The sequence below is a fragment of the Leucopleurus acutus genome, assembly GCF_964270905.1.
Source record: "Leucopleurus acutus genome assembly, chromosome: 3".
Lineage (NCBI taxonomy): Eukaryota > Metazoa > Chordata > Mammalia > Artiodactyla > Delphinidae > Leucopleurus > Leucopleurus acutus.
Window position 1 is genome coordinate 133,656,643 of NC_139145.1, and position 26,140 is coordinate 133,682,782.

Here is a 26,140-nt window from a genome sequence, read left to right on the forward strand (position 1 = left end):
GGATCAAAAAAGATCTTGCTGTGATTTATGTCAAAGAGTGTTCTTCCTATGTTTTCCTCTAAGAGTTTTATAGTGTCTGGTCTTACATTTAGGTCCCGAATCCATTTTGAGTTTATTTTTGTGTATGGTGTTAGAGAATGTTCTAATTTCATTCTTTTACATGTAGCTGTCCAGTTTTCCCAGCACCACTTACTGAAGAGACTGTCTTTTCTCCATTGTATATCCTTGCCTCCTTTGTCATATAGATTAGTTGACCATAGGTGCGTGGGTTGATCTCTGGGCTGTCTATTTTCTTCCGTTGATCTATCTTTCTGTTTTTGTGCCACTACCATATTGTCCTGACTACTGTAGCTTTATAGTATAGTCTCAAGTCAGGGAGTCTAATTCCTCCAGCTCCGTTTTTTTCCCTCAAGACTGCTTTGGCTGTTCAGGGTCTTTTATGTCTCCATACAAATTTTAAGATTTTTTGTTCTAGTTCCCTAAAAAATGCCATTGGTTATTTGATAGGGATAGCATTGAATCTGTAGATTGCTTTGGGTGGTATAGTCATTTTCACAATATTGATTCTTCCAATACAAGAACATGGTATATATCTCCATCTGTTGGTATCATCTTTAATTTCTTTCATCAGTGTCTTATAGTTTTCTGCATGCAGTTCTTTTGTCTCCCTAGGTAGGTTTATCCCTAGGTGTTTTATACTTTTTGTTGCAATGGTAAATGGGAGTGTTTCCATAATTTCTCTTTCAGATTTTTTATCATTAGTATATAGGCATGCAAGAGATTTCTGTGCATTAATTTTGTATCCTGCAACTTTACCAAATTCATTGATTAGTAGTTTTTTGGTGGCATCTTTAGGATTCTCTATGTATAGTATCATGTCATCTGCAAACAGTGACAGTTTTACTTCTTCTTTTCCAATTTGTATTCCTTTTATTTCCTTTTGTTATCTGATTGCCATGGCTAGGACTTCCAAAACTATGTTGAATAATAGTGGTGAGAGTGGACATCCTTGTCTTGTTCCTGATCTTAGAGGAAATGCTTTCAGTTTTTCTCCATGGAGAATGATGTTTGCTGTGGGTTTGTCGAATATGGCCTTTATTATGTTGAGGTAGGTTCCCTCTTTGCCCACTTCTGGAGAGTTTTTATCATAAATGGGTGTTGAATTTTGTCAAAAGCTTTTTCTGCATGTATTGAGATGATCATATGGTTTTTATTCTTCAGTTTGTTAATATGGTGTATCACATTGATTGATTTGCATATATTGAAGAATCCTTGCATCCCTGGGATAAATCCCACTTGATCATGGTGTGTGCTCCTTTTAATGTTCTGTTGGATTCTGTTTGCTAGTATTTTGTTCAGGATTTTTGCATCTATATTCATCAGTGATATTGTCCTGTAATTTTCTTTTTTTGTAGTATCTTTGGTTTTGTATCAGGGTGATGTGGCCTCAAGAATGAGTTTGGGAATGTTCCTTCCCTGCAAATTTTTGCAAGAGTTTGAGAAGGATGGGTGTTAGCTCTTCTCTGAATGTTTGATAAAATTCACCTGTGAAGCCATCTGGTCCTGGACTTTTGTTTGTTGGAAGATTTTTTTTTTTTTAACATCTTCACTGGGGTATAATTGCTTTACAATGGTGTGTTAGTTTCTGCTTTATAACAAAGTGAATCAGTTATACATATACATATGTTCCCATATGTCTTCCCTCTTGCGTCTCCCTCCCTCCCACCCTCCCTATCCCACCCCTCCAGGCTGTCACAAAGCACCGAGCCAATATCCCTGTGCCATGCGGCTGCTTCCCACTAGCTATCTACCTTACTATGTTTGTTAGTGTGTATATGTCCATGACTCTCTCTCGCCCCGTCACAGCTCACCCTTCCCCCTCCCCATAACCTCAAGTCCTTTCTCTAGTAGGTCTGCGTCTTTATTCCTGCCTTACCCCTAGGTTCTTCATGACATTTTTTTTTCTTAAATTCCATATATATGTGTTAGCATACGGTATTTGTCTTTTTCTTTCTGACTTACTTCACTCTGTATGACAGACTTTAGGTCTATCCACCTCATTACAAATAGCTCAATTTCGTTTCTTTTTATGGCTGAGTAATATTCCATTGTATATATGTGCCACATCTTCTTTATCCATTCATCCGATGATGGGCACTTAGGTTGTTTCCATCTCTGGGCTATTGTAAATAGAGCTGCAATGAACATTTTGGTACATGACTCTTTTTGAATTTTGGTTTTCTCAGGGTATATGCCCAGTACTGGGATTGCTGGGTCATATGGTAGTTCTATTTGTAGGTTTTTAAGGAACCTCCATACTGTTCTCCATAGTGGCTGTACCAATTCACATTCCCACCAGCAGTGCAAGAGTGTTCCCTTTTCTCCACACCCTCTCCAGCATTTATTATTTCTAGAGTTTTTGATGATGGCCATTCTGACTGGTGTGAGATGATATCTCATTGTAGTTTTGATTTGCATTTCTCTAATGATTAATGATGTTGAGCATTCTTTCATGTGTTTGTTGGCAGTCTGTATATCTTCTTTGGAGAAATGTCTATTTAGGTCTTCTGCCCATTTTTGGATTGGGTTGTTTGTTTTTTTGTTATTGAGCTGCATGAGCTGCTTGTAAATTTTGGAGATTAATCCTTTGTCGGTTGCTTCATTTGCAAATATTTTCTCCCATTCTGAGGGTTGTCTTTTGGTCTTGTTTATGTTTTCCTTTGCTGTGCAAAAGCTTTGAAGTTTCATTAGGTCCCATTTGTTTATTTTTCTTTTTATTTCCATTACTCTAGGAGGTGGGTCAGAAAGGATCTTGCTGTGATTTATGTCATAGAGTGTTCTGCCTATGTTTTCCTCTAAGAGTTTGATAGTTTCTGGCCTTACATTTAGGTCTTTAATCCATTTTGAGCTTATTTTTGTGTATGGTGTTAGGGAGTGATCTAATCTCATACTTCTACATGTACCTGTCCAGTTTTCCCAGCACCACTTTTTGAAAAGACTGTCTTTTCTCCATTGTATATCCTTGCCTCCTTTGTCATATAGATTAGTTGACTATATGTGCGTGGGTTTATCTCTGGGCTTTCTATCCTGTTCCATTGATCTTTCTGTTTTTGTGCCAGTACCATACTGTCTTGATTACTGTAGCTTTGTAGTATAGTCTGAAGTCTGGGAGCCTGAATCCTCCAGCTCCTTTTTTCGTTCTCAAGATTGCTTTGGCTATTCGGGGTCTTTTGTGTTTCCATACAAACTGCGAAATTTTTTGTTCTAGTTCTGTGAAAAATGCCAGTGGTAGTTTGATAGGGATTGCATTGAATCTGTAGATTGCTTTGGGTAGTAGAGTCATTTTCACAATGTTGATTCTTCCAATCCAAGAACATGGTATCTCTCTCCATCTATTTGTATCATCTTTAATTTCTTTCATCAGTTTCTTATAATTTTCTGCATACAGGTCTTTTGTCTCCTTAGGTAGGTTTATTCCTAGATATTTTATTCTTTTTGTTGCAATGGTAAATGGGAGTGTTTTCTTGTTTTCACATTCAGATTTTTCATCATTAGTATATAGGAATTCCAGAGATTTCTGTGCATTAATTTTCTATCCTGCCGCTTCACCTAATTCATTGATTAGCTCTAGTAGTTTTCTGGTAGCGTCTTTAGGATTCTCTATTATACGATCATGTCATCTGCAAATAGTGACAGCTTTACTTCTTCTTTTCCGATTTGGATTCCTTTTATTTCCTTTTCTTCTCTGATTGCTGTGGCTAAAACTTCCAAAACGATGTTGAATAAGAGTGGTGAGAGTGGGCAACCTTGTCTTCTTCCTGATCTTAGTGGAAATGGTTTCAGTTTTTCACCATTGAGGACGATATTGGCTGTGGGTTTGTCATATATGGCTTTTATTATGTTGAGGAAAGTTCCCACTGTGCCTACTTTCTACAGGGTTTTAATCGTAAGTGGGTGTTGAATTTTGTCGAAAGCTTTCTCTGCATCTATTGAGATGATCATATGGTTTTTCTCCGTCAATTTGTACATATGGTGTATCATGTTGATTGATTTGCGTATATTGAAGAATCCTTGCATTCCTGGAATAAACCCCACTTGATCATGGTGTATGATCCTTTTAATGTGCTGTTGGATTCTGTTTGCTAGTATTTTGTTGAGGATTTTTGTCTCTATGTTCATCAGTGATATTGGCCTGTAGTTTTCTTTCTTTGTGATATCCTTGTCTGGTTTTGGTATTCGGGTGATGGTGGCCTCGTAGAATGAGTTTGGGAGTGTTCTTTCGTCTGCTATATTTTGGAAGAGTTTGAGAAGGATAGGTGTTAGCTCTTCTCTAAATGTTTGATAGAATTCACCTGTGAAGTCATCTGGTCCCGGGCTTTTGTTTGTTGGAAGATTTTTAATCACAGTTTCAATTTCAGTGCTTGTGATTGGTCTGTTCATATTTTCTATTTCTTCCCGATTCAGTCTTGGCAGGTTGTGCATTTCTAAGAATTTGTCCAATTCTTCCAGGTTGTCCATTTTATTGGCATAGAGTTGCTTGTAGTAATCTCTCATGATCCTTTGTACTTATGCAGTGTCCATTGTTACTTCTCCTTTTTATTTCTAATTCTATTGATTTGAGTCTTCTCCCTCTTTTTCTTGATGAGTCTGGCTAATGGTTTATCCATTTTGTTTATCTTCTCAAAGAACCAGCTTTTAGTTTTATTGATGTTTGCTATCGTTTCCTTCATTTCTTTTTCATTTATTTCTGATCTGATCTTTATGATTTCTTTCCTTCTGCTAACTTTGGGGTTTTTTTGTTCTTTCTCTAATTGCTTTAGGTGCAAGGTTAGGTTGTTTATTCGAGATGTTTCCTTTTCTTAAGGTAGGATTGTATTGCTATAAACTTCCCTCTTAGAACTGCTTTTGCTGCATCCCATAGATTTTGGGTTCTCGTGTCTCCATTGTCATTTGTTTCTAGGTGTTTTTTGATTCCTCTTTGATTTCTTCAGTGATCACTTCGTTATTAAGTATTGTATTGTTTAGCCTCCATGTGTTTGTATTTTTTCAGATCTTTTCCTGTAATTGATCTCTAGTCTCATAGCATTGTGGTCAGAAAAGATAGTTGATACAATTTCAATTTTCTTAAATTTACCAAGGCTTGATTTGTGACCCAAGATATGATCTATCCTGGAGAATGTTCCATGAGCACTTGAGAAAAATGTGTAGTTTGTTGGTTTTGGATGGAATGTCCTATAAATATCAATTAAGTCCATCTTGTTTAATGTATCATTTAAAGCTTGTGTTTCCTTATTTATTTTCATTTTCGATGATCTGTCCATTGGTGAAAGTGGGGTGTTAAAGTTTCCTACTATGAATGTGTTACTGTCGATTTCCCTTTTTATGGCTGTTAGTATTTGCCTTATGTATTGAGGTGCTCCTGTGTTGGGTGCATAAATATTTACAATTGTTATATCTTCTTCTTGGATCGATCCCTTTATCATTATGTAGTGTCCTTCTTTGTCTCTTGTAATAGTCTTTGTTTTAAAGTCTATTTTGTCTGTTAGGAGAATTGCTACTCCAGCTTTCTTTTGATTTCCATTTGCATGGAATACCTTTTTCCATCCCCTCACTTGCAGTCTGTATGTGTCCCTAAGTCTGAAGTGGGTCTCTTGTAGACAGTATATATATGGGTCTTGTTTTTGTATCCATTCAGCAAGCCTGTGTCTTTTGGTTGGAAAATTTAACCCATTCACGTTTAGGGTAATTATCCATATGTATGTTCCTATGACCATTTTCTTAATGTTTTGAGTTTGTTTTCGTAGTTCCTTTTCTTCTCTTGTGTTTCCCACTTAGAGAAGTTCCTTTAGCATTTGTTGTAGAGCTGGTTTGGTGGTGCTGAATTCTCTTAGCTTTTGCTTGTCTGTAAAGCTTTGGATTTCTCCATCGAATCTGAATGAGATCCTTGCCTGGTAGAGTAATCTTGGTTGTAATTTCTTCCCTTTCATCACTTTAAGTATATCATGCCACTCCCTTCTGGCTTGTAGACTTTCTGCTGAGAAATCAGCTGTTAGTCTTGTGGGAGTTCCCTTGTATATTATTTGTCATTTTTCCCTTGCTGCTTTTAATAATGTTTTTTTGTCTTTAATTTTTGCCAATTTGATTACCGTGTGTCTCGGCGTGTTTCTCCTTGGGTTTTCCTGTATGGGACTCTCTGCGCCTCCTGGACCTGGGTGGCTATTTCCTTTCCCATGTTTGGGAAGTTTTAGACTATAATCTCTTCACATATTTTCTCTGGTCCTTTCTCTCTCTCTTCTCCTTCTGGGTCCCCTATAATGCGAATTTTGTTGTGTTTAATGTTGTCCCAGAAGTCTGTTAGGCTGCCTTCATTTCTTTTCACTCTTTTTTCTTTATTCTGTTCCGCAGCAGTGAATTCCACCATTCTGTCTTCCAGGTCACTTATCAGTTCTTCTGCCTCAGTTATTTTGCTATTGATTCCTTCTAGTGTAGTTTTCATTTCAGTTATTGTATTGTTCATCTCTGTTTATTTGTTCTTTAATTCTTCTAGGTCTTTGTTGAACATTTCTTGCATCTTCTCAATCTTTGCCTCCATTCTTTTTTTTTTTTTTTTTTTTAACATCTTTATTGGAGTATAATTGCTTTACAATGGTAGCCTCCATTCTTTTTCCGAGGTCCTGGATCATCTTTGCTATCATTATTCTGAATTCTTTTTCTGGAAGGTTGCTTACCTCCACTTCATTTAGTTGTTTTTCTGGGGTTTTATCTTGTTCCTTCATCTGGTACATAGCCCTCTGCCTTTTCATCTTGTCTGTCTTTCTGTGAATGTGGTTTTTGTTCCACAGGCTGCAGGATTGTAGTTCTTCTTGCTTCTGCTGTGTGCCCTGTGGTGGAGGAGGCTATCTAAGAGGCTTGTGCAAGTTTCCTGATGGGAGGGACTGGTGCTGGGTAGAGCTGACTGTTGCTCTGGTGGGCAGAGCTCAGTAAAACTTTAATCTGCTTGACTGCTGATGGGTGGGGTTGGGTTCCCTCCCTGTTGATTGTTTGGTCTGAGACTTCCAACACTGGAGCCTACCTTGGGTCTTTGGTGGGGCTAATGGCGGACCCTGGGAGGGCTCACGCCAAGGAGAACTTCTGCTGCCAGTGTCCTTGTCCCCATGGTGAGCCACAGCCACCCCCCCCCCCCCCGCCTCCGCAGGAGACCCTCCAACACTAGCAGGTAGGTCTGGTTCAATCTCCCTTGGGGTCACTGCTCCTTCCCCTGTGTCCTGATGCACATACCACTTTGTGCGTGCCCTCCAAGAGTGGAGTCTCTGTTTCCCCCAGTTCTGTCAAAGTCCTGCAGTCAAATCCCAGTAGCCTTCAAAGTCTGGTTCTCTAGGAATTCCTCCTCCTGTTGCCGGACCCGCAGGTTGGGAAGCCTGACGTGGGCCCCAGAACCTTCACTCCAGTGGGTGGACTTCTGTATTATAAGTGTTCTCCAGTCTGTGAGTCACCCACCGAGCAGTTATGGGATTTGATTTAACTGTGATTGCGCCCCTCCTACCATCTCATTGTGGCTTCTCCTTTGTCTTTGGATGTAGGGTATCTTTTTTGGTGAGTTCCAGTGTCTTCCTGTCGATGATTGTCCAGCAGCTAGTTGTGATACTGCTGTTGTCAGAAGAGGGAGTGAGAGCACGTCCTTCTACTCTGCCATCTTGGTTCGTCTAAACAATGCTGACTTTCTTATGGCAAAATTAGCCCTTTGTATACAGTATAGCTCTGTGCCCCCAACCTCCACACACTTTGGTTTATTATTGTCATATATATTAAATCTGTATACATTATAAACTCAACAAAATTGTGTTGTAATTTTTTTTTTTAATCTTTTTTTTTTTTTTTTTTTTTTTTTTGGCGGTACGCGGGCCTCTCACTGTTGTGGCCTCTCCCGCTGTGGAGCACAGGCTCTGGACGCGCAGGCTCAGCGGCCATGGCTCACGGGCCCAGCCGCTCTGCGGCATGTGGGATCTTCCCGGACCGGGGCACGAACCCGTGTCCCCTGCATTGGCAGGCGGACTCTCAACCAATGCGCCACCAGGGAAGCCCTGTGTTGTAATTTTTGTTTTAAACAGTCACGTTTAAAGAAATTAATAGAAGAAATTAACTGAAAGTCTCTTTAATGATTAGGAGATGTAGTGAATCTTCAGTGAAGAGTGTTAAAGATACAGGAAAATACAGGTTTCTTTGTTTATAGAACTGGATTTCCAGAGTGCCCAGTGGAGGGTTTGGAATTCCAGTTACCATCTGGTGTAATTTCCCTCAGGCTGAAGAAGTTTCTTTAGTATTTTTGTGGCTCAGGTTTGCTAGCAACTAATTCTCAGCTTTTTTTTTTTGTCTGGAAATACCTTTTCTTTGCTTTAATTTTTCAAGAATAATTTTGCTGGATATAAAATTCTTTGGTATTTTCCTTTCCAAATTTGGAATATGTCATTGCACAGTCTTCTGGTTTCTATCGTTTCTGATGAGAAATAATCTGTTAGTTGTATTCTTGTTCCCCTTTATGTGATGTATTATTTTCTCTTATACTGCTTTTGTTAATTTTACTCTGATGTGTCTAGGTATGGTTCTGTCTTTATATTTGTACTACTCAGAGTTTGTTGAGCTTCTTTATAGGTTTCACCATTCTAGTCTTAGTTCAGTACTTTTTCATCAAGCACTATGCCCGTGTGTTTAAGAATATGTTTCCTACATTAACCAACAGAAAATAGACAGGAAAACTCGAATGTTTTCTCTCAGCGAGGGAATTTAAGAAAGTCACTATGGTGATGAGGGTTTACCTCAACTCCAGAAAATGTTTTTGTAAATGCTTCTTAAAGGACACAAATTCTTTACACATGTATTGTTTTTCTGGTTCAGGTACATAAATCTTAACTCAAACTTTTTTTGTGACCTATCTTATTGAGAGATTTTTCTTTCTTATACAAGCCATTTGGACAAAATTTGAAGTAATATAATTTAGTTAAAATGATATTAAAAGAATTACATTTTTCAGTCCATGTGTGTCATCCTCTCTATCTCTTCCTAGTGTACCCAAATTGTCCAACGTGTAGTATGACTCTCATTGTACTTTTGGCTGAAGTACACTTGGGTTTTTTACCCATCATCATCTCACATTTCTACATCAACCCACAAGCAGTTTTCCACTTAGAGTCCTATGTAAGGGTCAGGAAAACAATCTCTTCCAAAGCAGTATGAATATCTGGATAACTCAAATTGCAAAGCTATGTATATTGCAAATAATTATTTTATTTTTTTTAAACCCTTCAAAGACTTCCCATCACTCTTTTTTCTATTTATTTATTTATTTATTTATTTATTTGTTGTTGGCTGTGTTGGGTCTTCATTGCTGTGCGCGGACGTTCTCTGGTTGTGGCAAGTGGGGGCTACTCTTCATTGCAGTGCGCGGGCTTCTCATTGTGGTGACTTCTCTTGTTGCGGAGCATGGGCTCTAGGAGCACGGACTTCAGTAGTTGTGGCCCGTGGTCTCAGTAGTTGTGGCCCACGGGCTCTAGAGCGCAGACTCAGTAGTTGTGGTGCACGGGCTTAGTTGCTCCGCGGCATGTGGGATCTTCCTGGACCAGGGCTCGAACCCATGTCCCCTGCATTGGCAGGCGGATTCTTAACCACTGCACCACCAGGGAAGTCCCGCAAATAATTATTATCTATAGTTTCCAATGAAGAACATCTGTTAGTAAGTTTTGGGGTTCTGAAACAAGGATAAAGGAATATCAAACATAGAAATGAAATTTGAAGAAGACTGTATCTTATGAGAAAAATGTGATTTCTATCAGCGTTTCCAGAATGAATTAGTTGTTGCTGGTTTCAGAGCTGTATAACATCGGTACATGTGGCTTTGTGTTGCTGTTCTATTGTGGAGCATAGTTTGGTTGGATACAGGCTTTCCTATTCCTTTTCTTTTGAATTTTAAAGTCAGGATGCCAAGAATGCAAAAACATTTCAGTCTAGAATTGTCTATAAGTTTATTAGGAGTATGGTGTAATCTGCTCTTTTATTTATCTCCATAGCCTGCCCCCTGTAAGTTTTTAATTATAAAATTATAATGTTTGATGGAGAGAAGAGAACATAGGCATCCAAAATGAGTCATTTTTGTTGACTATAAATGAGTCAGAGTTACATCTTAGGATGAGAGTACCCTCTTGCAACTTTGGTTTTTGGTCTTGATTTTTTCCCCATTTGTTCTCTTATTTCTTTTTCTCTTTCTCCCTCCTCCCTTCTTGCGCATGTGTACACTTTTGTGCTGTCTAATATCACTGATGTTGCAGGACTTTCACTGGGCTTCTTTTGTGGTGACCATTGGGTCCTAACATAGAAGTGAGAACATAATGGACTAGAATGTAATAATTGTAATATCCAGAGAGTCGTATTCATTGTTTAAAATCAATACCTTTGAATTTACTTTGAAATAAAAGGGGCTTATAACTGTAACAGTAGGACTTCCAGCTGCCATTGCTTGTGCCAATGAGAATAGCATTGCTCTCAGATTTTGAAAAAAAATTACTAACGATCCCAGATAGTTCAGAACTGTAGCTCCCTTCGGAGGTCGAGATTCTCTTTAGAGAATCAGTGGCTCTCACACATTAGTGGTTCATTAGAATAACCTGGAAGGTTTGTTAAAACAGATTTCTGGGGCTTCATCTCCAAATGTTTGATTCAGAAGGTTTGGGGTAGGGTCTGAAAATTTGTATTTCTAACAGGCTCCCAGATGCTGCTGCTGTGTTGATCTTGGGACCACACTTTGAGAACCACTACTTTATATCACCTGTATATGGGAACACAGCCTTGCCTGACGTTTCAGGCTGTGAGAGCTGATATTCACCCTGTAGGGTGAATTTAAGATTGTGCACAGTGAGCTGGTCTGATTATGATAATAGAGTATAGAAACTATTGGCTTCTTCGAGAGATTTACTTTTTTTCTGGCTTTTATTTAAATTATTTAAGAATAAACTCAGTGTTCCTGATCAATTCCTAGTGACTGATCTCTGGCTTTGTGAATCAGATATTCGAAGTTGTTTCTGTTTGGATTATGGCAACTTATATTGCTTAGATGTTTAATTGCAATATGTTTGGTCGAGTGGGAGAAATAATTTTCCTTTTCTCTCTATATTTATTTATTTATTTATGGCTGCGTTGGGTCTTTGTTGCTGCATGCGGGCTTTCTCTAGTTGCAGTGAGCAGGGGCTACTCTTCTTTGTGCTATGCGGGCTTCTCACTGCAGTGTCTTCTCTTGTTGTGGAGCTCGGGCTCTAGACGCACGGGCTCAGTAGTTGTGGCTCACTGGCTCTAGAGTGCAGGCTCAGTAGTTGTGGCACACGGGCTTAGTTGCTCCGAGGCATGTGGGATCTTCCTGGACCAGGGCTCGAACCCATGTCGCCTGCAGTGGCAGGCTGATTCTTAACCACTGTGCCCCCAGGGAAGTCCCTCCTTTTCTTTTTGTAATGCAGCCCACATGCAGGTAAATAAAGCTGAAGTTTGAGGGTGTGCCTTCTGTAATAGTGAAAAACTATTGTAACTAGACTGACTGGCTGTGGTACTCAGTACCTGGTAAAACCTGCTTTATACTTTGAGAGAATGGCTTCTTCTGTGTAGCCTAATTGTTAAACATCACGGGATAAGCCTTTATGCCTTCAAAAAGATTCATTTATTCAGGTTGATCTGTATTTCTCAGGCATGTATGTATCAGTAAACTAAACAACCTTCTTTTTAGTCATATCTGTATGGAAATATCAATGTATAGAAGGAAAGAGATCCTTCACTCTAAGAGCATTAGTATTAGTGTATTTAATAGGAGGTGACTTCAAGGCCAGCACCTGTTTCCACCTCCTCTGTTCTGAATAGCAAGCAGTACCTGACAGTTGAGGTTGTAGCTGTGACTGCTTCTTCACCCCCATACCACCCTGACTCTTTTTGCCCCTGTGTTTCTCGCATTTAGCCGCATTGGAATCATGTGGACAGTTTGTTAAAATAACAGATTGGTGGGCCTCACCCTCAGAGTTTCTGATTCAGTGGGTCTGGGGTGGGGCTCAAGACTTTGCATTTCCAAAAAAGTGTTCCCAGATGGTGCTTTGGCTGCTGATCTGAGAACCACTGCTTCAGTGTATTCCAGGAAGTTACTGGAATTCAACTAATACCTATTACTCGTAAGTCCTAGTTAGTGTAAGAGCTACCAAGGTGTGCCTGTTGCTCTTGTGGTGCCCACTACGTAGGAGCTAAGACATGTTTGGAGATTGTGTGGTGATAGAAAGTGATACATGCCTTAAAGGAATGAAGATAAAATGCTACATGAAATCAGAGGGTGGTAATACTACTTCTAGTAGAGGAGGCATTTTGGAGGATGAGTAAGGTTTGAATGTGTAGAATTGGGATGGAATATATCTCAGGTCCAGGGGGCAACATGATTAAAGGCTGGAGACTTAAGAGTATACAAGAAGTGTTTTATTAGACTTAGTTTCAGTATAACCTGTTTGATTTTTGGGGTTTTGTTTGTTAAATTATAAAGGCAGTCTGGGGCATTTAAAGCTAAGGAAACGTTTCCTCTTTGATTAGAAAATGAAAATGTAGTTGTACAACATGATACCTAATTTTTATGCAAACTTCTGATTTAGCCTGTGTTGCATTCATGCATTCCATATAATTTTATCTGTTTTAATGTGGAAATGAAAGCAAAGGATTTTTCCCCCCTTAGATTTAACTTGGTGCCTCATTCTTTTTCCTGAGAGGCGGAATGAGTTGAGTCTACGTGTGACTCTGTTTTGGCTGAGGTGCAAGTTTGCAAAGATATGAAAGAGCTTTCTTCAGTTTCTGTGACTCCCTGCCACTATTTATTGGTAAATATTTGTATACCATAATTTATTTTAAAAACAATCAAACATCCTTTCCCCAGCACACACCAGACTAGCAATACTCTTAAGTTTTAGATGTTTGACATTTCATTCTGTTCCCCTCCTCCCCTTTTAAATGCTTGTTTAGAGAATTAATTATGAACAAATCCATCAGCTTTTTGAATTACCCCTTGGATTTTCTTCTCAGTTTTTGAATTAGAATGTAGGTCTTGCAGTGGATATATTAAGATGACACATATCCTTGGGTTTTAATAAATCAACCAGTGCTTTATATTAAATGTTAAAAGGCTACTAAATCATATTAACATGTCATCAGCTGATTATTTCATATTGATGCTTTGTACCTTCTCCTTAGAACTCTTGAATTTCACATTGCCACCTTTGGAATATGAAAGGAAAAGTTTCATAGATATATTAGTGGGTACTTTTTCCAGATTAAAATATAATAGTAAACCCCATGGATCAAGTGGTAAAGTGTAGGTTTTCATTCAAAATAAATGTGAACGATACCCTTAGCTATTTTCGTCTAATAGCAAATAAATATTTTTATTGAGAGGTATGAAGTATGTTGAATTTGTGAACAGCAAAACAAGCCTAACGTATGGGTTTTATTAGCTACATATTCAAAGAATTGAAATCTGCATTAGAATGATTTTTAAATAAAACACAGTATTTTTCTGTTTTAAGTAGGTTTTGTGATAAAAAGAGAAGATGGAAAACAGGAAAAGCATCATCATTCCCTTGGATGTGACTATCTTCAAAAAGTAGCCAAACTGTTGACTTAATCCTGAGTGTATTCCTACTTGAGGTCAAATTTACTTTTCTTCTCATTTCTCTCCCTTTGCCATTGAAAGTGTGGTTCTCTGCTCTGATCAGCAGGCTGGGGATCACCTGGGAGCTTGTTAGACATGCAGAGTCTTGCATCCCAGCATTGGCCCTAGGCATAAACTCTCCATTTTGAACAAGATCTCCGTACATTAGTTTGAGGAGCAAGCCCTGCTCTGTCTTGTGACTTTGCTGTACCAAAATGTCACTAGCCTCACCTGGACCAGCTGATTTCCTAACAGGTTACTGGTCAGTAACGTAATGACTTCTAGGTGCCTGGATCTTGACTTTCTTGTGATGCTGTTCTCTATTGAGTAAGCAAACAAAAAGCTTGTGTTGCTATGGGATTTTTAATGCTACTCTTTTGGGAGAGTGAAGTTTGGGAAGACACTAGATAACATTATCCAATAACATTACTATTCATTTATGTAATAAATGAGCTTAACATGTATGTACTTGGCTAACTTTTTCTTTTATTTTTTCTTATGTAATCTATTGCAGCTGCAATGTTTTGCTTCTCAGGTAATGTTTGGAAATTTATGAAGAAGTTGGGCAGTTTTCAAGACTTTGTTTTATTGAAGGATAGAAATGAATCTTTTAAAAATTGAGAAAATTCTTCATATAGGCAATGGAAAGTAGCATTCAGACAATACGTAAAACCTTTTTCCTTATTTGTCAACCCTTGTTGTTTTGCTTTGGGTTTTGGCCACTTACATTTGCTTTGAGAATGCTTCTAAAAAACTTAAATTGTTTTTTATTTACAACAGAATATATCTGTCACTTCATCATTGTGGATATCATCTGCTCCACTAATCTGATTGCTTTTGATTGTAAAGTAAAAAAGGTTTCTGGACATTTTACACACATTATTAAAATGTTTGCCAGATGTGTTGGGAAACATGCATTAAGTACTGTATGTTTAAGCTTGTAACATTTTGACATTGAAACTCCTATTCCCCTGAACTTTGATGATAAAGTCAGAATTCCTAACCACTGTAAGGGGAAACACAGCAGAGGGCAATGCTGTTAAAATCAGATAATTTATTGTATGTGGCTTGCTACAATTTATTGGCATAGACTAAGCTAAGCATAGCATTTAATTACATGATGAAATTATCATGCAAAGATAACATATTTTCCTCAGTTTTATTTTATGCATTTTGTTCAGTACAACTAACAAAACACAAGATTGCTGAGGTGTACTTCTTGTGGATGGTGGGGGGATGGGCAGAAAAGGTAGATTTGTATATAATGTTTAAAATATGAGAAGTGTAAGATTTTGATATTTTCTGGCATAATTAAATAAAAATGATTATTCAAGAGATTAGGTTCTACTTTAGCTTAAAAAAATAAATTGAGCACCTACCCTGTGCGTGATAATGGTGTTGGGTGTTAGGGATACAAGATGAATTAAGATGTGATCTCAGCCAGGGAGGATGGGAGTTTACCAGCAATTTTTCTTTTGTTTAGCTGTACCTTCTGAATGTTTATAATGAGCATATCTTATATAATAAAAAAAATACAGAAGTTCCTATTTAAAAAGCCTTGTTCCACCCTTACCCATCTGATATCTTGGAGGAAGAGAGTGCAGTTATAGATGATTTTACTGTAAGAAGGTTGGTGCTAAGACAGATGTGTTCATTGAGTGCTGATGATCTCTCCTTTGTGGAGAAAGAAAGGGCAGTAACTTCAACCTAGCTGTTCAAGAAAGGTTTCTTGGAGAAAACAGTGGCTCTTATATAATAATTATTAAAGAAAAGTGGGAAGCCCAGGCCAGGCAGAGGGACGGATAAGCGCAGAGAGTGTGAAACATGGTGTGTGTTGGGAAATTTAAGTAGTTTGGTAGCAGATGAGAGATTGGTTGGTGGGGCTTATGAAGGGTCTGTTATTCAGCAGTTTGTGCTCATGAAGGGTTTGAAACAGGAGAGTAACTCTGTTTTTATACTTGTAAAAAATATTTAGCTTTCCTCCACTTAATTCTAATCTAAATATATACTAAAATGGGTAATTTTAGTAGGAATCGATATAATTTTCTTTTAACAGCAGGAGTTGAGATACTAAAGGAAATGTGACTTTTCTGCTTTTCTCCATCATGTAGAAAGGTTTCTCTAAGTGGCACTCTGCTACTCCTGTAGCATGAACTCTACTGATATAATCTGGTCTAATCTGAAAGGAACCAAGAGTGACCTGTCTGGCCAGCTTCCTGTTGGGCTCTAATAATTTTACATCTATGTGGGCCTTCGTCTCTTCTCTTGCCACTGGCAGTGTCTGCTTCAGCTCAGATCTAAAGTTCTGCATTGGTGCAGTTCTAAAGACAGTTTTATTGATGTCTTGAGCCTCGTGCTTCTTGACCGTGGTGCCCAAGGGTTGGTGGTGATTTCATGTTCTGTGTTAGTGTTGGAAGTGGAGTGTACTAGCTGGGTGCTAATAGGCTTTCTTGGCCTTGGTGTTGTCTTTTTGCGGGAGGGCTTAAACTAAAAATCTCTCTATCTTGCCTCTAGCTAGCAATCCTGCCTCTTAAAAAAGATAAACAACTTTGAAAGTGATTTAGAACTGTCTCTTCCTTCTGTCTTACTCTGAAATCTTTTCCCTTTTAGCAAGTAGTCTCCTTGTTCAACGTGTTTTCAAAAGGTTGGTAGGCAAGGTATTATTAGTTGCCGCATCGGAATACTTTACACTGTGTCCTTTGTTTAATCTTGTTTCCTTTTTAAAACTGGCTTAGATAAGGTGGCTTAGGTGATTTGGAGCCTTTTTGCACCAGGTCATGAATTTTCCCCCATGCCAAAGAAAACTTGTGACCTCTCTTCCCCTAGTTAGTGCACCTATTCATGTTTTACCCTTTGTCATACCTACTCTCTCCTCATCTGTTGTTAGGGTCACACAGTTTCCCTGATGAGGATTTGGGACCATTTCTTCCCGTCACCAGATTTTCAAGACACACACAGTTCTGCTTTCCTTTATCTGAAGGTTCTCAGCAACTTCCTACTTTCCAGATTCCTGCTTTTTGCAAGATTCTTCCCTAGACACAAGACACATGATCATTTGTTTTTAGTCATCAAATGGTTCATTAAATCAAGACTTTAAAATACCCTATGCATGTACCAATTGTCTCCTACTTTTTTTCTCCTTTTTTTCATTTTCCGTGGTCCTGCTGGCTTCTCTTCTTTAGGGTTCATGATCTAATATCTGCGGATATTTGATTGTTTGGTATATGATTAACTGATGTTAGTGGCTATGCAGTGGTGTTTGATGCTTTAATATTAATGAGTAAAATTGAGTAGTAACTTGTGACTTATTTCAGATAGGCATATTTTATGTATAAAGTGGCTTGGTTAAAATTGACCCCATATAATGTGGCATAGCTTTATATAGAAATATAATAAAATCATGGTTAAAAAAAAACTCAAGGAATGTATGACGGGGTTTTTGCTGCTGATGAAATAAGTTTTCAGTCTCTGGGTGGTTCAGGGATATAAGATGAATTTACATTATTTTTTGTTGTATTTTATTTAAATTAAATTGGTTGGGATCACCTTATGTTCCTCCACCATTTATTACCTTTGTCTCTGTATCCTTTAGAGCAGAGATACTCTGCAGTTCTTGTATTTCTAGACAGTCTGATCTCTTTAAAAAATCTTCCTTCTTCAAACACTCAGTATTAAACTAACATGTGTATTGGCTCTGTTACTTGTAATAACCAGAGTTAATATACTGAATTTCAGTGGTTTTAAATTATGTGCATATTTTTTTAAATTGGAAACACAACTTGTGATATTTAAAAGTCCCCATAAATGTCCAAACATTTCATTGAAAGATGTGAAAACAGGCTTCTAGGGCCTGAGTCACTGCTGGGTTCTGGGCATGAACTTATAGGTAGGGAGCTGCTTTTGTTTTTTAAATAAGGACAAAGTTTATTTTTTTTTTAAATTTTATTTATTGATTTTTGGCTGCGTTGGGTCTTCATTGCTTTGCGTGGGCTTTCCCTAGTTGCGGTGAGCGGGGGCCATTCCTCGTTGCGGTGCGCGGACTTCTCATTGTTGTGGCTTCTCTTGTTGCGGAGCACGGGCTCTCGGCACGCGGGCTTCAGTAGTTGCAGCATGTGGGCTCAGTAGTTGTGGCTCGCAGGCTCTAGAGCACAGGCTCAGTAGTTGTGGTGCACGGGCTTAGTTGCTCCGAGGCATGTGGGATCTTCCCGGGCCAGGGCTCGAACCCATGTCCCCTGCATTGGCAGGTGGATTCTTAACCACTGCGCCACCAGGGAAGTCCCGGGGAGCTGCTTTTGTACTCCAAGTAGTAGCACGCTTGCCAGAGAAGCTGTCAGGGAAACTATTGCTCAGGAAGAGGAGTTTAGGGTGGTGTGTGTGTGTGTGTGTGTGTGTGTGTAGTGGGGAAGAAGTTTGTAGGAAATTTATAGCAAGCATATTGAAGACACTTTGATTACCATTTAAAATATTTTCCTATATATATATTATCCCTATAATAACAGGTTGTGTTTCTAATATCATTACTGTAAAATGTGAAAGTTTTTTTTTTTTATCCCCATTTGACAGTTTTCCCCAGAGCCACTGTTAACAGTTTGTGTATCCTTTCTGTTGTTTTCTATGTATTTTTACATTAAATGTGAAATATAGTTTTATGTGGTTTACATAAATGGCATTTTAAAATATATCCTGGAGATAATTTTTTGTCAATTCATATAGAGTTACTAATTCCTTTTAGCTGATTTGTAGTATTCAGAAAAACAGTGATAGAATCATCTCTTGGGTCCTTGAGTTGCCATCAGTGTTGCAGCAGACATCTTTGTGCTGGTGCTGTGTTTCTCTAGGATGCCTTGATGCCTTAAAGTGGAATTACATATAGATAGATACATTTAGATAGATGTTGCCAGACCACCCTCTTAGAAGTGTGTGCTTGTATCAAGTGAGTATGAAAGTACGAATTTGTCCCATTTTATAGCCTACTTGAGTCCCCAAGTGTTAGATGTGAGTTTTTTTAAGATAATAACTTGATATCTCATTGCTTAAGCATTTAGTAACAGTTATGGTTTTACAAATCCTTTTGAAATAAAGTAGGATGAATATGGGGACATTGTTCATTAAGGGTCTTTCCTTCTATGTACAGTTGTGTGGGACATATTTTAACTTTTTTACAGGATCAGTCCATGTTTAAAGGTTATCACAGAAGGGAAATTTAACATGTCCTTCAAGTTAATTTGCTGTTATGTAAACTTTATAATCAGGAAATAACATTTGGAGAAAATGCCGCATTTTGCAATTTGACTTCCTTTTATTTGGTCTTTATAGCATACATAGAACAAATTAGTATTCTCTTAAGATGATTATTTGCACATAGATGACATTTATTTTGTCACAGATCATCTAAGTTCTTTTTCATATATTTACTTCACACATGTTGCCATGTATAAGCGGTGACTCCTCCTGTTCTTTCTGATGGGTGCTTCCTTCCTGGAGATGGCAGGATTAATGTTGATGCTGGGCTTGCCTGCCATTCACAGGGATGGAATCATGGTATGGTGGGAAAGAGTTGGGAAGATTCAGATTTAAACCTCAAAGTGATGTGACTTTTTTGAGCTAGTTGCTGAACCTCTGGGAGGTTCCGTTTTCTCTATGTGTAAAATAGGATTGACAGTTCCTGTTATGGGGGTTTTTGTAAAGAGTGGAAATTCTGTGTATTAAGTACCTGGACATAGAAGGTACTCAATAGCTTGTAACCATTAACAGTCTTTTGACAACCTTTCTGCTTTAGAATGCTTTAGGAAGCAATTTTAGGATGAATTTTAGGAGAAAAAGGAAGTTCTCCTTATTTGTAACTTTGGCATACCCAGTGAATGGTGGAATAGTAATAATTGGAAACATTTGTGAGTGCTGGCCACTTTATAATTAAAAACAAACTGTTTTTGCCAAACTATTGTGTCTCCTAGTAGAGCAGTTTATTTTAGATAACATTTTATTAGTTCTAAGTCTTGTTTAAAAAAAGATTGCTTCTAAAGATGCAGACGTAGAGAATGGACTTGAGGACACGGGGAGGGGGAAGGGTAAGCTGGGACCAAGTGAGAGAGTGGCATTGACGTATATACACTACCAAATGTAAAATAGATAGCTAGTGGGAAGCAGCCGCATAGCACAGGGAGATCAGCTCGGTGCTTTGTGACCACCTAGAGGGGTGGGATAGGGAGGGTGGGAGGGAGACGCAAGAGGGAGGGGATATGGGGATATATGTATATGTACAGCTGATTCACTTTGTTATACAGCAGAAACTAACACACCATTGTAAAGCAGTTATACTCCAAATAAGATGTTAAAAAAAAAAAGATTGCTTCTGTTTCTGGCAATATGGAGGATTAGAAATGCTTACTGATACAGTTCAACTAAACATGCTAGATGATATAGCACACATATACATATGCACATGTTTTGTATTATATATTAAAATGTACGTAAATCTTAAAATACATATAAATCTTTTAAATAAGTAGCTGAGCTGGTGGGAGAGTAAAGGAATTTTTATGAGGCTGGGGTCAGTTAATGCTGTAGATTTGATGTGTGCCCTGAAAGTACCTGCCAATTCCTGGTAGCCTAGAGCCTGAGTTTTGATAGTCTCTGAACGTTGGGCACAGGAGATAAAGGCTGAGGCCAGAGCAGTGTAAAAAGAGAAATGGAAGGCCTGTGGATAATATAAGGACTCTCAAAGGGCAACATCCTTCCAGGAGGAACCATCAGAAAGAATTCTTAATCATAATATCATACTTGTACTCTTCTGAGGCCAGAATTCATACTATTTGTGTGGCTTAAAGAAAAAAAAAAGGAGAAGTTTGAAGTGGATTGATAGTGAATCCAGCAGAAGAGAACACATATTTCTGGAAGAATTCTCTTTAAAGCAAGGACTCTTAAGCTTCCCTGCAGGCAGAGTCCCAAGAATATGAGCTCATACTCTAATATAAATGAACATATAATCTATTCTAAGTGAGAGTCAGATAAACTACATAAACTCTCAAAGATTGCAGATATTAGAATTACCCTATAGAATATAAAATCAACATGTTTGCTGTATAGAAGTAAATTAAGAAGAGACTGAGAATATGATGTAGGATCAAGAGAATCAAAATTCACTAGACAGATTTGCAAAAGATCCAAAGATATCTTCTATAAATGATACACACATAGTAATTTAAATTAAAAAAACAGATTGATTAAACAGATTAGACACAGTGAAAGGGAGGGAAGATAGACCTGAGGAGACCAAGATTAAAAATAGAAAATAAAGGTTAAGAGATGTGGAGGGATAGAATGAAATGTCTAACATGTTGAATCAGAATCTCAGAAAAATGATAATAGGATGGAGGATACATAATTCAAAGATAAAATTACGAGTCCTATCTATCCAAAACTGGTGAAGTATCCAAATCCTCAGACATAGGAAGCCAATGAATACTAAATCAGATAAATAAAAGGAAATTCATACTTAGAGACATGATAACAAAACTGCAGAATATTGAAGACTTTGGGGGTAGAGGAAGTAATTACAGAGAAAAGACATATAACTCAGAAAGGCATGGCAGACATATGGCTCATATTTTAACAGAAGATAGTATGATGATATGCTCAAAGTGATGAGAAAAAAATCATCAACCTAGAATTCAAGGTATCATCATTCAAGAATTAATGCAAAATAAAGACATTTTCAACTAAAAGAATAACTAAAGGTGTAACCGTTCTGTGTATTTTACTGTTTTGTGAGTTGGGAAGAGGAAAGGAAGAAAAGTCAGGTGGTAGGGGAAGAGCAGTGAGGTGACTAGGAGGTTATTTGTGATTTAACCTCCCCATGAGCCCCAGAATACTTAGTAAATTCCATTAAAAAATTAAGAAACACTTTGTGTGAGTTGATTGCTTCTGATGACTGATAAAAGCTGGATTTGGTTGTCTTTGCAGTTTGTAAGGCTGAATGGTGATGTCGATGTTATGGTGAATTGAGGAGTAGGAACTCAGACCCTGGGGGCGGGTGGATGGCTGTGAACACTCTTAAGGCTATGATTTTGGGGTTCAGACCAGGTTTAATGAGTTCTCCCAGGAGAAAGGGATGCCCTGGCTGACAAATGTTAAGGAAAAAAGTCATCTTAAGTTTGCTATTTGGAATAGAATCCCATTCACAGCAAGTTACGTAGTCAAGACCAGTCTACTTGCTCATTGTTTACTAGACTATGCCCCAGAGTTAGTGCAAACAGCTGCATTTCTGAATATATTTTTGTCTCTGTAAATTTTCTTTTTGAATAGTCTTTCATAAGCTTTGATGGAAAGCTAGCTTAAATTGTTACTGTATGTATCTACTTTCATCAGAGTGGCTATAGTGAAGTGAGATGGTAGTCTAGGATTGGTTAAAATCTTAAGAACAGAGCAGGGTTCTTAGACCAGAGCCAAAATCTTAAACTTTTCAGTTGAGGTCACTGTGATGAAAACAATCTCCATTTTGACTACTCTTTGGATGTTATTAAAGTATCCATACAATTGTTTGTTCATTTGTGAATTATAGACATAATAAAATGCCCATAAAAGCTGTATCTCCTAGAGACTTCAATAGAGATTTGTATGGAATATGAAAATAATTTGAATTCATGTTTTCGGTGTTTTCTTGTTTTATTTTGAATGGAAATAAAAGCCAATGTTACCATGATGTGTTTGATAACTTACTGTGGGTGAAGACTTAGAGACTGAGTCTCTAAGCTCTCCCTTTATGTCTTTAATCTCTGTCTGTCGAAGTCAGAGCCAGACTTCTTTGGCTTATCTTAAACTGGATAAAATATCTGTTTACATATTCAGAATAAACAACTAAAACCATTTTGTTTTCAACTAATGAAATCACCTTGTGAATGAATCAGAGGTGTTCGAAGCCATTACATGAGTCTGGTTTTTATGATTTTTGTGGCACAATCTACAGTGAATACTCTGAACATGGAGTTTCAGTGAAACTTTTAACTTGCTTGGCTTTGAGAACATTTCTGTGATCATGGTCATGTTGGCTTGATGGGACTTGACAATCCTTGAAATTGGCTTTTATTAACTTTAGGCTCTTCGGTATAACTTATTGAAGCTAGTCATAAAATGTACAGAACTCTGCTCAAATTATCTGATTTAAAACAAAGATTTGTATTGACCTTTCAATAGCCAAGTAGTTGGAACGGCTAAAAGTGATTTATTTTTCTTGTTTTACATAGATTAAACCCAGGATAATTATCAAGTTTCATTACGTAAATCCTGTTTGGCACAGGAAGTTGGAATATTCTCTTTCTTAGGAATGTATCTGATTATAAAAAAGACTATCATAATTCTTGGTGGAGTCAGCATCAGTATCTGTGTAGGAAGTCTCCACTCTCCTACTTAACTCCCAGTTGCCAAACGTACACACATGACTTTCTGATACGTGTTTTAGGAGTCTTTTCTCCTCTCTGAATCAGGGGAACCAAATTCCTTTTGAACGAAGTAGGGTGTAATAAGTAAGATACTAAGAACCTGGTTCCTCTTGGTTTTGTTCTTAAGTGCAATAGAATTAGGTTTCGTAAGCATGCTGTCATTTTTAGGTAGAAAGATGATACCTAGATGTTTATAGACTATAATATTGAAAGAGCTGGCTCATCAGGTACAGGACTATCCGTGCACAGTGTGAAAATAAATGTCAAACAAAAGCACTTAATCTGGTGGGAAATCTAAGGCAAGATGCTAAAATAACACTTTAAAATTTTTGAATTTATTTCTTAAAAAGTAGTCAACTTGTGAGTGTTCCAAAGGAGGTATTCATTACTGCTGTTCAGGGACAAACCCTTCAAGTGGAAAATAAAACTTAAATCATGGTTACAGAAGTTTTTATGTAATAAAGTCAGGCCATTTATGCCAGTTATGGCTTGTCATGTGTTACTTCAGAAATGCTTGGCAAGTTTGTTCTCAGTGACTCACTACCCATCCTAAAAGTATCAATAAAATGATGCTGAGTAGAAATTGGACCTCAGACCCTCCTAGGACTCTTTAACTGCTGCCTGCCCCACCCTTCTGATTTCTAAAGGTAAGGGGAGGGAGCTGTGTACACTGGGGAGGTAAGGAGATTTATGAAATAAAAAATATTCTTTGGGCTTCCCTGGTGGCGCAGTGGTTGAGAGTCTGCCTGCCGATGCAGGGGACACAGGTTCGTGCCCCAGTCCGGGAAGATCCCACATGCTGCGGAGCGGCTAGGCCTGTGAGCCATGGCCGCTGGGCCTGTGTGTCCGGAGGCTGTGCTCTGCAACAGGAGAGGCCACAACAGTGAGAGGCTCGCGTACCGCCAAAAAAAAAAAAAAAAAAGAAATTCTTGGTTTCTAGGAGAGAAAATTAATGTTTCTTTTCTTTCTCTTCTAGATTGTCCTTTTACTCGGGCCACTCTTCGTTCTCCATGTACTGCATGATGTTCGTGGCAGTAAGTACTTTGTGTCTGTTGATGGTGGCATACGTGCTGCCTGCACTTTATGTGTTCAGCTTTGGTGTCCTCTCCTGTGAGACCCCTCTGACATTCTCATCGGCTTCACTTCTCAGTCAGCTGTAAGCCATTGCTGGCTGCACTAAGTTCAGAGGAGAAATGGATGCCTGTGCTCCTGCCAAACCAGTTACAATTGTTTGAAACAGCTTTTGTCCTTCATTTAGAGGAAGCAGACAGGCACGTTGTATAGCAAGCTGCATATTGGGAACCTTCAGGATAATAGGGAGTCTTTACTCCTGAAGCAGACAAGTGGTGGAGAACACTTGTCACTTTTCTGACAATGGTAGAGGCCTAAACATAACCATTAAGTCTGCAAGCCTGGTGCTAAGAATTAGGTGACGTGTCCCCTTACTTTGGGACATCTGAAGAGGTTTTCTGGAACATACAAACAGCTTCTGTGTAATCCCAGCAGGTCACTGCTCTGAAATACAGGCCAAGGTGACTGCTGCCCCTCACGACCTCACCCTGACGAGAGCCCTGGTGTCGTCTGCACGGCATGGTGCTGAGCAGCCCGGCCTTCCCTGAGGGCTGCTGGGGTGAGGAGTTTGGTTTATTGTACTTGAAGGCAGCTGCTGTTGCTCCTATTTGAGCAGGTTTTATTTTCCTTCCACTTTGTGAAACATTTCCCAGACTGCTTTCCATGGGACTAGAAAGGTTCTAACTTCAGGGAGAGCCAGTTGCTGCTTCAGGAGCTTGTCATCTGTACAGTCTCCCGATGGCGATTCTAATTGCACTTGAATTATACAAAGTCAACAGTGAAGAGTTAGAGAAGACTGGCACCCATATTTTGCATATCAAACTAGAGATGAATGTGTAGTGAGAGTAATTAGTGGAAGACCAGGCTTTAGGGCACACACAAGGGGTCTTTAAACGTCAATTTAATTGACTTTTATTTTTTATAATGTCTTCAGTGTCTGTGTGTCTCTCTGTATGTATAAAATTATCAAAATTTGGTGGGAAAAGAAGGGAGAGGAGAAGATCTCTACCTTAACAGATCAGCTTTAATTTTTGTCTTGATTTTCTTTGTAAGTGGATTTTTTATATAGTTGTGCTGTGTAAATTTGCTGTTTCCCATTCCCCTTCCCCCTCTGATCACATTAAGTGCTATATGATATTAAATTCATGACATGGATTAAAGATTCACGATGTGTATTGTTAAGAGTAGCCTGCTGGGAGTTATTTGGTTTCATTTAGAGAATTTAACATCAGTTTTACCAAATCTTCCTTTTATTTGAAAAAAAAATTCCAAAAAATGAAAGAATGTAAAATTTATAAAACGTAAAAATTGCAGATGTGTTATATAAAATTCAAACCCAAACTTCAAAACCTTTTCAATAGAGCTAATTTTTGGCTTCTTCAACATTTCTGCAAATTGCAAGGCTTTCATCTTATGTTAATTTTGTGAGGAAGCAACAGGGTACCGATTCAGCAGAATTTAGAGTTTCCTTTTTAAAATATTCACCCAAATGTTTCTGAAAATGTGCCATGGGAAATGTGACTTATTTGACGGTAGTAACAGCAAATACTGTTCTAGCAATCTCTGTTCATTTATCTTTTTAGGAAAAATTAACAAGTTTTCTAAAGGGAGCCACCATATTTTTTTCTCTTTAAACAGGACATGGGGAGTGGGGGAGAAGGGGAAGGCTGGCAATGGCTAGAGCTATTAATATATCCTGAGAACTTTTCCCAAAGCAAAGTTTGTGTCTATACTGAACGGCTTTTGAATGTTTGTAGGCCCCAGAGCCAGACATCACCAGGGCTACTTTTGTGGTTTGTTATTCCCTCACCTGTGTGTCAGTATCTTTAAGTCCCTCTTTATGAGAGAGAACTAAGAATCTGAGGTTTGGTTGATATTGATGATGATGTGCATTTACACTACTCTTAAGTTTTGACTCCTTCTG

General features: G+C 38.3%; 1 protein-coding gene across 2 annotated transcripts in view; it reads left to right on the forward strand.

Moving 5' to 3' along the window:
- The window catches only part of PLPP1 (phospholipid phosphatase 1), a 122,089-nt gene that overhangs the window by 83,460 nt on the left and 12,489 nt on the right, over window positions 1–26,140 (forward strand). For both annotated transcript variants that reach the window (XM_082836805.1, XM_082836806.1), the window contains exon 4: window positions 24,122–24,179. In XM_082836805.1, coding sequence (XP_082692931.1) covers window positions 24,122–24,179 — 58 coding nt within the window. The remainder of the gene's footprint in view (window positions 1–24,121; window positions 24,180–26,140) is intronic.